This window comes from Pectinophora gossypiella, chromosome 3 (genome assembly GCF_024362695.1).
Source record: "Pectinophora gossypiella chromosome 3, ilPecGoss1.1, whole genome shotgun sequence".
Classification (NCBI taxonomy): Eukaryota; Metazoa; Arthropoda; class Insecta; order Lepidoptera; family Gelechiidae; genus Pectinophora; species Pectinophora gossypiella.
Window position 1 is genome coordinate 17895864 of NC_065406.1, and position 12757 is coordinate 17908620.

Sequence of the window (12757 nt, forward strand, 5' to 3'; positions counted from 1 at the left end):
ATTCACCACACCACAATAATGTGGATTCAGCAACTATAATAATGTTAATAATAATAATGTACAAATGCAAAAGTAACTTAACTCTGTCTCTTTGTCTGTCTGTTAGATACCATTTCACGTTTGCACTGGTGACCTCTATTTAGATGAAATGTGATAATTATAATGGTCATAGTTTGGTATTTAAAAAAGAACTTATGATAGGTACCTACTTACATTTGTATCAAGGAAATCATCCCTATGCAAAAAATATGGCGCGCTCGATGACCAAAGTCCACGCGAATGAAGTCGTGGAAATCTATATGGGTATAATAATAAATAAGTACATATACACGCGTCCCGTAAATGGGGTGGGCAGAGCCAGAAATAATAGGAATACAACTTGCAGTTAATTTTGATACAAAGACCAAATATTTGGACCTTGTTTTGATACGAGATGTGCTATTTCAATTAATGATGAATAGTATGATGACTGATGTTATTTTAGAATAGAAAATTAGAAAGGGCACTTAAAGTAAAATACTTAAAGAAAATTAGATCTCCTCCCGTTAATCGTCAGGTTTCTAATATGTAGTTTTGTAAAAGTATACTTAATTAAAAGAAGTACACTCAGTGGCCTTATTGGGATGTTGAGCAGTCGGACCTGGCTACCATTTACTTATTTACGGAGTCGTTACATGACTGCTAAATAAATAATTGGCTGTATCGTGATGGTATCGTGTCATTCCTTTTCATTTTTTTTTTTTTTTGTTTTGGTTTTCCCCGAAGGGTAAGGCAAAGGGAACTATGCCCATACAGCCATGTCTGACGTATTTTTTTTCTTGATGATTAATGAAATGATGAAAGGTGATGATGATGAAACCTAAGCCCCCACCCTCGGAGTAGACTCCTACTCCGAACCCCAAACGAATTAACTCAAAAGTCCGCATAAACTTTTGAGTAATGAAGCGGCTTCCTGGCACGAAGCGAAAATAGGCAGATACACTTTGTTCATTGAATACTCCAATATAATAACACTCGCGAATGTCTTCCGACTAACTTAATGCGATCATTAACCACAAAACACCACTTCGTATTCATTATTTAGATCATTCAACGAAGAAAGCAACTGTCCCGTTCCCGTTTCCCACCAAAAAGCCCCATTCCTTTTCAATTTGTTTTCAATGGATTAAAAAAAACTAAATTCAAACGTCAAAAGTGCTCCTACATAACTAAATTCTAGCGTTCCACGTTCTGTGTAAGAGTGAGAAGCATATACACAAAATGTACACACAGCGCTTGGTGCACATGTTGTTATGAGCAGGAAAACTTGCAATTAAACATATTATAAACGATTTAAAAAAAAGAGAAGACGTCACGGTCATGTCACGAAGGCTTTTCGGCGGGAAACGGGAACGGGACAGTTGCTTTCTTCATTGAGTAATCTAAATAATTAATACGAAGTGGTGTTTTGTGGTTAATGATCGCATTAAGTTAGTCGGAAGACATTCGCGAGTGTTATTATATTGGAGTATTCAATAAACAAAGTGTATCTGCCTATTTTTGCTTCGTGCTGGGAAGCCGCTTCATAACTCAAAAGTTTATGCGGACTTTTGAGTTAATTCGTTTGGGGTTCGGAGTAGGAGTCTACTCCGAGGGTGGGGGCTTAGGTTTCATCATCATCACCTTTCATCATTTCATTAATCATCAAGAAAAAAAATACATCAGACATGGCTGTATGGGCATAGTTCCCTTTGCCTTACCCTTCGGGGAAAACCAAAACAAAAAAAAAAATCATGTCACGAATATTTTGTTTTTCTTTCATTTCGCAAATAAAGTATCAATAAATGTATTTTACAACATTATTGTGATGTCGTGTAGTACGATGTTATATACTATTTGTAAATAGCAATTATTAGCTGTGATTAATGCTAGAAATGGCTGAAGTGAGTGCATTGAACTCCATTCAGCTTGTCAAACGGAACGAGTTGACGAATTCCATCAAAACGGAAAACGAAGTGAAAATCAAGCCGGAGCCGCTGGAGTGTGCGGTGTGTGTCTCACGGAGTACCGAGTGCGTCGATATCTGTGCCACCAGGACCGGCTCCGGTACGCTGCTCACTGACTTCCTGTGCAAGTTCACGCACAGCGATCTCGTCACCGACAGCTCCAAGTACGTTTGCAAAAGCTGTCACGATCTCATCAATGTCCTCGAGCAGGCGGAGTTAGAGTACCTTAAATTGAAAGAAGCGTTTGAAGCTATCCTCAGTAAGAACCCTCTGTTTGACCAAGTAACACGAGAAAATATAGTAAACAGTGTGAAGGAGGAGCTCAGCGATGATCTGTACGAGCCGCCGTGCCACGACGATGACTCTGAGGATGAACCACTCGCTGTCACCAAGAAGAAGAGGCACAGGAAAGTGGTCAAAAGAAAAAAGAAAGTATGCAATACATCCAAACGGAAAGCAAGAGCCAAAAAAGAAAAGTAAGTTTACATATAAATAAATAAATAAAATAAATAATATAATAAAATATGGTGACCAATAAGAACCTTATAAGATGTCATTATTTACTGAAAGTAAAATTTTAATATCTTTTTATCCCTCAGCTATGTGGACAACAGTAAACAGAAACTTGACACTATACAAATTGCACTCAATCCTATGCTGCAAGAAGTGAAGAAAGAGGACTCTATGGATGGGTAAGTGTTCTTTGATGACCTTGTTATTTCTGGTATTTTAAGTAAATGTTTTGTATTGACTGTGAATAAATAAATATGTAAATTGCATGTGGTTGCAGGTCACTAAATACTGCTACAGATAGTGAGTTTAAGTTAGAGATAGACTACGATGATGAGGATGATGACAGTACTTTCATGCCGGAGCTCAGTAATGGGGAGAAGAATCTGTTGATGGAGAGAAGGAAGAGTAAGTCCACTGCCGGCCGGCCACCACGGAAGAAGGAGGAGAAGACCGTGCACCAGTGTGACCAGTGTGATGCCAAGTACACCTCATTTAGTGAGTAAAGTCTTGATAATTTTTGTCTTCTGCTTATTACTGTAAATATGAGAAAAGGAATTCTATGTGTGTACAATATTGATTTTACGTTATTATTATTACTGTTCAAAGATTGTTATTATATATGTGTTAAGTGTTTCACTTACTCTAGTTTCTTACCTTACATTTTTAAGAGTGATTCATTGGTTAGATTTTTTTTGAGGCTTGGTTCTTTGCAGGCCTTGTTTCATGCACTGATTTATGGCGATTGTTGCCTTGTGCTGCATTCCACTACTAAGCCACACACTGTCTATGTAGTGTAGTACTAGCTATAGAATGTGATGATTAAGTGCCTCTTGAGTCCTTACATTAGGTATCTTCCACACAGGATACAGCACTTGTTCATCAGGGGTTCTTTTTTTTTTTTGACGTGACTTATTGTAGATTTGCCGCAGATGGCATTAACTACTTGGCCGGACAAATGGGGAGCGCTGAAGGCTCTCACCCGGTACAACGTTTAAGACAACAGGCCTGAGGGTGCCCAGTTGGGCGCGAACCTCGGCTCAGGGCGTCGTCTGAGAGGAAAAATATTTGAAAGAATTAATCGACCCTAGTGGGTCGATAGCGATAAGCGCTGAATGAGGGAAATCGTCGACCACGCTCATCAGGGGTTCACACTCCCCTAATAAGTGGAGGGGGGTTTCAGTTTCAGCCTCTGGCAAAAACTGTGAGGGCTCTCACAAAGGTCCACAAGTTGTTCTTATTACCTTGTTGGTTAGATATTTAGGTTGAATAATGGACACTAATAATATTACATTTTAATTGATAAAATTAATTTGTATATTACAGAGAGACTGGAGATACACAAAGAAAAGCACTTGGAGGGTAAACCACCGTTCATCTGCGAGGTGTGTGGGGCACATTACAAACATAAAAGAGCTTGCGATATTCATGTGGCTTTGCACAAAGGTATATGATTTGTATATTAATTTATATTTAATTAAATTTATTTGTATCCTCAAAAGGGTAGCCCGAGGTGTATAGTAGCTATATGCAACTTCTCCTCGCCAGCTATGCAATCACTAAAGTAAACCTCAAGTCAAGCTTACATTATCATTTATTCTAATTTCATCATGTTAAACTAATTTCAGGCATTAGTGACTGGAAGTGTGAGGAGTGTAACAAACTGTTCCCATCTAAAGGAGCATTGCAGAGACACAATAATATTCACACAGGAAAACTAAATTATCAGGTGATTGTAAAATTGATTGTTGTTATAATGTCAAAAGTTTTGATATAATCAAAACTCACATCGATCGTCATAGGCTCTTCAGTATATAACGTGTGTACTGGACGTTGCAGTGCGACCTGTGCGGCAAGTCGTTCATCCACACGTCCTCGTTCAAGATGCACAAGCTGTCCCACTCGGGTGAGAAGCCGCACGCGTGCGACGTGTGCGGGCTGGCGCTCATGACGCGCTCGCACCTCAAGCGCCACAAGCGCATCCACTCGGGCGAGAAGCGCCACGAGTGCGGCGTGTGCGGCAAGCGCTTCTCCGAGCGCTACAACCTCGTGGCGCACAGCAAGGCGCACGAGGGCGCGGCCGACGCCGTGCCGCCGCAGCCGCGGCGCCGCCTGTTCCGCTGCACCTTCTGCCAGGACCGCTTCGAGCGCCGCTACATGCTGGAGCGGCACGTGGCCGTGGCCCACAACCGCACGCTGGAGCGCGCGCCCGCCACGCCGCGCAACACCATGAGCAAGCTGCTCAAGGCGCAGGCCGCGGCGCGGGCGCAGCCGGGCCCGCCGCACACGCCGCACACGCCCGCCAGCGACCGTGAGTACTCGCCCCACGTGCCCACACGCGCCCACACGTGCCCACACGCGCCCACACGTGGCCACACGCCGCACACGCCCGCCAGCGACCGTGAGTACTCGCGCCCACGTGCCCACGCGCGCCCACACGTGCCCACACGCGCCCACACGTGGCCACACGCGCCCACACGCGCCCACACGTGCCCACACGCGCCCACACGTGGCCACACGCCGCACACGCCCGCCAGCGACCGTGAGTACACGCGCCCACGTGCCCACACGCGCCCACACGTGGCCACACGCCGCACACGCTCGCCAGCGACCGTGAGTACACGCGCCCACGTGCCCACACGCGCCCACACGTGCCCACACGCGCCCACACGTGGCCACACGCCGCACACGCCCGCCAGCGACCGTGAGTACACGCGCCCACGTGCCCACACGTGCCCACACGTGCCCACACGCGCCCACACGTGCCCACACGCGCCCACACGCGCCCACACGTGGCCACACGCCGCACACGCCCGCCAGCGACCGTGAGTACACGCGCCCACGTGCCCACACGTGCCCACACGCGCCCACACGTGCCCACACGCGCCCACACGCGCCCACACGTGCCCACACGCGCCCACACGTGGCCACACGCCGCACACGCCCGCCAGCGACCGTGAGTATACGCGCCCACGTGCCCACACGTGCCCACACGCGCCCACACGTGGCTACACGCACCCCACACGCCGCACACGCGGCCCCGCCGCACTCGCCGGCCGGACCTTGAGTACACAACTCACACCTTATTCATTCGTTTCTACTGACATCTCATTTATTAAATTCTGAGTTGTTTAATAGTTATGAGGCAAGAGACGTTCATACGAGTACATACATTAGCGGTCAAATACATCTTTTTAATAATTATAATAATAAAAGCATTTATTTCAGTCTAAGGACCATAATAATATATATTATGTTAGTTACAAATTGCTTAAAAGACTTTGCCTGCTTTGCCTCAGTCGGGTAATATCAGCACCAACATTAGATACCTACATCAAGCAAGCCCTGAAAGCTTGCTTTTTCCGAAGCTTCGATAGGACGCATTCATTCATCATATCAGAAATTACAACAAATTAAAGAAGAGACCCAAAAATAGATCCTTGGGACAAAATTGAACTTTAGTGTTACCATTACAAGAGTGTGTCTAAACAATTTGATATCTATCAGTTAGGTAATACTTTTAAATCGTTATTCATCGCATCGTTACTCGTTCGTCGTCGTCAAAATCTAACAGAGGAAGTGATGTGGCGAATCCTTGCAAAAACTATTCTCTCTAAAATCTTTGAAAGATACAGCAAGAGTTGGATAATATACAAAATATGAGCGAGCTTCTGTAACTGAGCCTGGCATTAACAAGTTGTAATACAAAAAATAATAGTTAAAATCTATACATATACTATAACAAACATTTAATTTTGTTTTTCCCTAATTACAGTAACGGACACTAAAGAAGAGCGTAGCCCAGATTCGCGTGCTTCCAGTATTGCGGGTCACAAGCTGCAACTTTGTAAGTATTTAGATATTTTTATTAGTTGACCATTTCAATAGACATTTCTTAGGCTAATCCAATTTCGAACAATTCTATTTTATAACCCTCTTTTTATATAAATTTAGCAATGGTGCTGAATCAGACAGACAAAACTTAATATTATTTTAGTCTGACAGCTCTAAATAGTATATTGCCGTCCTTTACTTACGCTGAGTGTAAGACAGAGGTAAGGCTAGTTTTGAATTCAAATTAAGTATAACATTTTTAAAAGTTAGGTATGTCTAGTCAACATATAATATTATTCGAAATGCTATTAGATAATTTGATAAAAAGATGTGTTAAAATTGTGGTGAAAAAACGTGAGGACACAGTGAGTGCGGTTTGTCGTAGTGAGTATGGTGCGAGTTCAGATGGTTCCGAACATTCCGATATCAAAAACATAAACAAGCGGCAAAGAAAGAGGGTAGACAGATATGTCTGCCCGTAGAAAATTATGGATCTACCTACTCCACTCCAGTCTCATCAGTCATCCCGTGATCATGGCACTTGCAACAGTGTCGAAATATTGGGAGTCTCATATCCCCATTTAAACGCGGTAAGAACCCGTTATTGGCCCCGATTCCTGCAGACACCGCCTAATTTTATTTTAAGTTATATCCGTCATTTTCATATCCGTCGAAAAGGAAAGGGACGGATGATTCACAGCTCTTAATTTTAGGAAGAATGAGTAAATTAATGTGTCGGGTTATTGACTGACGTAAAATTTTTAGACGGTTGGTTTAGATTTGTGCTTAAAATTGACGTGTGTTCCATAAATTTTATGCTTGTCGATTACCCGTCCCTTTCCTTTTCGGCGGATAAGAAAATGACAGATATAACTTAAAATAAAATTAGATGGTATTTACAGGAATTAGCACCATTATGTGCTTTAATTATGATAATAACCGCGTAAACTTAAAACAATGTATTACTATGATAACTTGATTCAATAGGTTTTATATTATGTGTGCCTCTGGACAAAGACCATCCCTAGTCGTCTCAAGACCTCCTTCTGGAGAGCTCCCGTGGTCCATGTCCACCTACCGGTCATTTCAACAATGTTATTTTCCCAGCGCAGCATATGTGATGGTCTGCCTTTACTTTTCCATTCCTTGGGTATCAGGACTCTGGACCTCTTATAAATAATCAATTTCGATCAATTTAGGCAACCGTTAATTGCCTATGCCTATGTAATGAACACCCCATTGTACTACATGGAATGCAATAAATAATTGAGAATTGATAATAGTTTCTTGAGTAAATATGTAAGAAATATTCGTTAATGTTTCCAGCGTCAGTGACGACGATATCGACCGCGGGCTCGTGGTCGGGCGCGTACGCGGCCGAGTTCGGGCTGCGGCCGGACTTCCCCCACTGACCGCGGCGGCGAGCGGCCCGCCCTCTGCCTGCGGCCTCCTGCCTCCTGGTGACACAGAGCTAGCCTCGTGAACAACATTAAGTCGTATAAACTGCAAATACACAATCTTTTCTTTGTTAGAAGGAAACCTTTTCACAACGAGATACTATATTAAAATACATTAATTTCTCTATTTTATTTATGAATTTTCGTTATTGAAAAAAAAAAAATCATGAATCGTTTTAATTAAATGTTCTGCAATTTTGTGTCTTATCAAAAATCGAAAACACCAATGCTCTGCCGAAACGTCACGGTTACGACGAGCAATTCCTGCTGTATAAATTTGTATATTTATTTAGCGATTACTTGAACGTGAAATGAACGATTGCATACCTACACGTTATGTAAATAGTAATTTAGACTAGAAGATACTTACTTTTGTAGCGTATTACGAAATAGAGGGAAGACATTACAATGTTTTTGGTTTTGTTTGGAATAGCGTCTCGTATATCGTCGTAGGAATCACAATTTGTGGGTATCTAAGTAGCACCATCTACTCATTAGTGCAATTAAAATAATATTTTTATACTAATACTAAGTTACTATAGTTCTGTACAGATATATATATTATTATATTATTAGTCCACTAATGCTGCAACAATCATCTGCTGTGGCCGATGATTATGACTATGGTGATGATAAATATGATCGTTTGAATCTTTATTATATTACATAGGATCAGACAGTTGATATATCTAACGATGTAATGTATTTTTAAAGATAAGATGATGTTGGTAAGATAAAAGAAGTTATGTACATTACTTAACATTAACCTGGACTTAATTTACTGTTACTTTTGGGATTTTATCAACAGACGTTGACTGATATTGTAATGTATCGTAAGTTTACTGTATATTATTATAATAAAACATTTCTTGAATAAAATATTTTTCATTTATTATTGTTAAAAATGTTTTCTTAGGTGTTCGTATCGTAGGTGTCGTATTTATATTACTATATTGGGTCGAATTGCCACGAATATTCAGCTACTATTCGGTCACAATTTCTGGTCGAATAATGCGCACTATTCGGCCGAATACCGAATACCAAATCATGAAAAAAAGGGAAGTCATATTTATCACATTACCAAATTACAATATTTTAATAAGTAAAATTGATCTGTGGTAACTTGTAATGGATATTATTATAAAGGTTTTCAGCATTTATTTTGTTCAGAATAACAATGGTTCGAAGTTGTGTTGTGCCTAGATGTAATAATAAGGGTCATCATTTATACCCAAAAACAAAAATAAAAGATGAAGTAGAAATTAATTTGTACAGCGCCATCTTTGTTTTTTTTTGGGAACGTAGCATGGAAAGTCTCTCATCGAAACAAACAGTCAAACACCAGTGTACATCGCAACAAGGGAGACAGATTGCGACTTTTCTTATTCTTGTTTACGCACTCAACAAGGATCTATATTGTGCCGAACATTCGGCGGCCGAATAGGTATTCGGCGCTTCGGCCGACCGGTATTCGGCCAAATCACTATTCATGGTAATCATCTTAAGTGTTGTCGGGTTAAAAAAAAGACAATCAATTTCATCAAAGACCTTGTCCTCCTTGTCCTTGACTAAGCCTAAATATTTGAAGTTTTGAGTTTTTGACTTTTGCTGCTGTCAATGTCAGTCAGTCGCATGATTTATTGAATATAACCTCTACATAAATTGTACAAAAGTAGGTAGGTACTAGGATTTAGGCTATTAAAATGAGTGGTGAAAAGTTTACTGACAATGAAATTCAAGTTCGGCCAGCAAAAAAGGAAGACATGGTGGCGGTGGCTGAAATGATCCAGGTATTATTAAAGTTTCGTATTTATTACAGGGCTATAGGGTCCTGTAACATCTTGTAATGTCTCTGATAATTTTTCAGGAGCTAGCGGATTTCGAAAAAATGCCTGAAGGTCCAAAGTTGTCCCTACAAGGTAATTCTTGTATTTATATCAATGAGGGACTTTCCAGGCTACATTCCCCAAAAATAATATAGATGGCGCTGTCGAGTTTTAACGTGATAATTACCTATTTTATTATTACTCGGATACATAATTATTCAAAAATAGGTACAATGTAATGGTAGAATAATATATTTTATAAAAATTATAGCTTATATACCTAGCTGCTTTTTATTTTAATCTAAATAATAACGAGAGAAAGACACGATTGTGCCTCAGGTATATTAAAAAGGATCATCATTTATACCCCAAAAACAAAGATAAAAAAATGCAATTTCATGTTATCCATGAAATTAGGTTAAACAAAGGAAAATCTTTACAGCACTATCTATATTGTTTTTGAGGAACATAGCCTGGAAAGCCTCTCATTGTCATGTATTAGCAGAGATAATCACATATCAGACTGGTATTGTTTGCTTTCATGTAGATTTGGAACGTGATGGGTTTGAGTCGAAGCCGTCGGCGTTCAGTTGCAAGGTGGCCGAACTACAAGAGGGCCGAGGTGCCCCGAGCGTGGTGGGGTACGCGCTGTACTTCCCCACGTACTCCACGTGGGAGGGCCGCGCCATGATGCTGGAGGACCTGTACGTGCGCCCCGCTGTACGCCGCCGCGGCGTCGGGCACAAGCTGTTTGATTCTGTTGCTAAGGTTGTACAGCTTTTCCCTATATGGTTTTATTTATTGTGTCTTTCAAACTTACAGTCAAAGTAAATTTTTTTGGAGGCTGTAGTTACACTAGAATGTCACAAAGATTGTTGTTTCAGGAAGCACATACCAGCGGCTGCTCTCGCCTAGATTTCCATGTGCTGGAGTGGAATGATGCTCGATCATTCTATGAGAGTAAGGGTGCTGTCAACCTGACCAACAAGGAGCAATGGTGTTACTATCGCCTGTCTGGTGGTGCTCTGGAGCAGGCGGCTAACATGGGCAAACCTATCTAGGACAGACAAGGAAAATACTCTTGAAGTGCTCAGTCAAATATGTATTTCATAGTAAACACAGCATTTCCCACATTTTGTACATGATTCCATTATTTATTCTAGTCTTTTTGGACATTATACAATCATCAGTACTGTGATATATATTGTGCAGGGTTTGTTGGAAATAAATTGTTGATAACTAATTCTAATGATAAAGATATTTTGTTCTAATTTAAACTACCTATAGCTATACCTATACTATTTACACTTCATTAATAAATGCCATTTTGTTTATTTAACAACTACTTGCTGATAACTGATTTTATCCGTTGAAACAATTGTAATTTATTATTAAGTATTCAGTATTTACAAAGTCAAAAATTATTAAAATTTAAACTTTCAAAACTACTTATTTGCTTTTGCACTGTTTAAGTACCTAAGTAAGTGTTTCTTTTTTGAGTGTACAAATAAATGCGTCAATTGACAACAGATTTTGCTTTTCTTTCTTTTTACAGTGTGTCAAGGTAAATGATTACAGTGTTAGCCAGCCGGCCTTTCTTTGATACTTTAATTTAGGAAGGTTATTGTTAAATATTACAAAGAGTATACAATACACTGATACGACGCGGTGCAGCGCGGCGCGTCATAATGTGCGAGCCTTAGTTCACTATGTAAGATTTAGGTACTTCGTCATTTGTTGTTATCGTCTACATCTGGCTACCCTAGCAAATACGCCACTGATCTGCCCTTATAGTACGCACTGTACGCACGATAGTGAATACTAACTAACATACAATAACAATATGAATACTGCTTACACTTACTTAGCTAGAACAATATATACACTACATACTAGGTTATTTATATAAATCTATATACATAATTAACAGCACAATGAGATAGAAGTTTAAGCTTATATATTGTTATTCATGAGAAGCTTTCGACAGACTAGTCGGTGACTAGCGCTTCAAGGCGTATTGAATAAAGATAACATTAGGGCCCAAATATTAATACCTACTCTTTATTATACGACAATACATTGGCAAGTTTAGTTATTTAGCGGAACTAACCCACTATTCATTTACATATATTTGTGGCAGTGGTAGATATACATTTAGGACTCCTTCCATCTAAAACTACATAAAAAGTGATTTGTAACATAAGATTCTGTACTAAATTGTCAACAAGTACACTGCTGTACAGAGACTGTATCTACATAAACACGCAAGGCAACGTAAAATTGGATATAGATGTAGTAAATATACAACCGTATTGAAGATCATACTGATCGAATACTTAGAAGCCCATGTCAGGTACACTTCCTAGTGGAGACAGTATCGAGATGGTCCTGGCGTGCGCTACGTGGATGCCATGAGCTTGGCGTGCGCCGTCACGTTGCGCTGGTGTAGGAACCCGCTGCCCTCCTCCTCCTCGCCGCCGCCCAGCCCGTACTGCTGTAATATCATCATCATCATTTAGCATGATAGATAGAGGTCAGTTTATAATTTAACTTCCCTTTGCAGCTTATGCCATAATTCTTCTTCGTAACATGTAAACTTGTGAGGTCGATGACCGACCGACGTTAGGTTAGGTTAGGTTACGTTAAACGTTATGCTTTAGACGATATGGCGGGTATTACGGGCATAGCACAAAATGCCGGCACTTCATGATCTGCCCACGACATGTATTTTCCATAGTTGTTGGGTATATTTACTTGTAACGCGTGCAGGTAGTGTTGGTGTGAGTGGTGGTAGTGCTGCGTGGAGGAGTGCGCCGGGTACTCGTAGCCGGCGGCGGCGTTGGGCTCGCTCTTGATGTTGAAGAGCGCGGGGTTGGACAGGAAGGGCGCGTTGGGCAGCGCCAGCGGGTACTGCGCGTGCTGCGCGTGCGCGTGCGCGGGGTGCGCGGCGTGCGGCTGCGGGTGCGGGCTGGCCGGCGGCGGCTGCGGCTCGCGGAGCTTGGTGCCGTGGGACATGCCCGAGCTCAGCGGCAGCGACACGTCTGATAGGCTCGGCTTGCTCTCTGGAACAATATACAATAAAGGGTTTAGCAGACTGTATAAAGGAATTATTAGCAAGGTTGGATACTAGCCGAGTAGACAGACA

At 41.4% G+C, this 12757-nt stretch overlaps 3 protein-coding genes across 7 annotated transcripts in view; 2 read left to right on the forward strand and 1 right to left on the reverse strand.

Annotated features, from left to right (window-relative positions):
• The first annotated feature begins 1442 nt into the window (after positions 1-1442).
• LOC126382096 (zinc finger protein ZFP2-like) lies at positions 1443-8665 on the forward strand. Its single transcript, XM_050031835.1, has 8 exons — positions 1443-2461; positions 2585-2677; positions 2776-2993; positions 3822-3941; positions 4124-4224; positions 4335-4806; positions 6271-6342; positions 7656-8665. Exons 1-8 carry the CDS (start codon positions 1905-1907, stop codon positions 7739-7741), a joined length of 1719 nt encoding a protein of 572 aa, XP_049887792.1. The 5' UTR covers positions 1443-1904; the 3' UTR covers positions 7742-8665.
• A 632-nt stretch (positions 8666-9297) lies between these two features.
• On the forward strand, positions 9298-10682 carry LOC126382163 (thialysine N-epsilon-acetyltransferase-like). Its single transcript, XM_050031943.1, has 4 exons — positions 9298-9576; positions 9654-9705; positions 10160-10380; positions 10497-10682. The coding sequence occupies exons 1-4, from the start codon at positions 9490-9492 to the stop codon at positions 10671-10673; spliced, it is 537 nt and encodes a 178-aa protein (XP_049887900.1). The 5' UTR covers positions 9298-9489; the 3' UTR covers positions 10674-10682.
• A 15-nt stretch (positions 10683-10697) lies between these two features.
• The window catches only part of LOC126382126 (GATA-binding factor A-like), a 44660-nt gene continuing 42600 nt past the window's right edge, over positions 10698-12757 (reverse strand). For all 5 annotated transcript variants that reach the window (XM_050031880.1, XM_050031883.1, XM_050031879.1 and 2 more), the window contains 2 exons: positions 12367-12674; positions 10698-12106 (listed from right to left, as the gene is read on the reverse strand). In XM_050031880.1, coding sequence (XP_049887837.1) covers positions 12011-12106; positions 12367-12674 — 404 coding nt within the window. In that variant the 3' untranslated portion in view covers positions 10698-12010. The remainder of the gene's footprint in view (positions 12107-12366; positions 12675-12757) is intronic.

Bases quoted from the DNA above. Each gene is read 5' to 3' on its own strand.
- LOC126382096 (XM_050031835.1), top strand. From the start codon at position 1,905: ATGCTAGAAATGGCTGAAGTGAGTGCATTGAACTCCATTCAGCTTGTC. The intron at 2,462-2,584 runs GTAAGTTTACAT...TTTATCCCTCAG, and splicing joins GCAAGAGCCAAAAAAGAAAA to CTATGTGGACAACAGTAAAC. The intron at 2,678-2,775 runs GTAAGTGTTCTT...ATGTGGTTGCAG, and splicing joins AAAGAGGACTCTATGGATGG to GTCACTAAATACTGCTACAG.
- LOC126382163 (XM_050031943.1), top strand. From the start codon at position 9,490: ATGAGTGGTGAAAAGTTTACTGACAATGAAATTCAAGTTCGGCCAGCA. The intron at 9,577-9,653 runs GTATTATTAAAG...ATAATTTTTCAG, and splicing joins CGGTGGCTGAAATGATCCAG to GAGCTAGCGGATTTCGAAAA. The intron at 10,381-10,496 runs GTTGTACAGCTT...TTGTTGTTTCAG, and splicing joins TGTTTGATTCTGTTGCTAAG to GAAGCACATACCAGCGGCTG.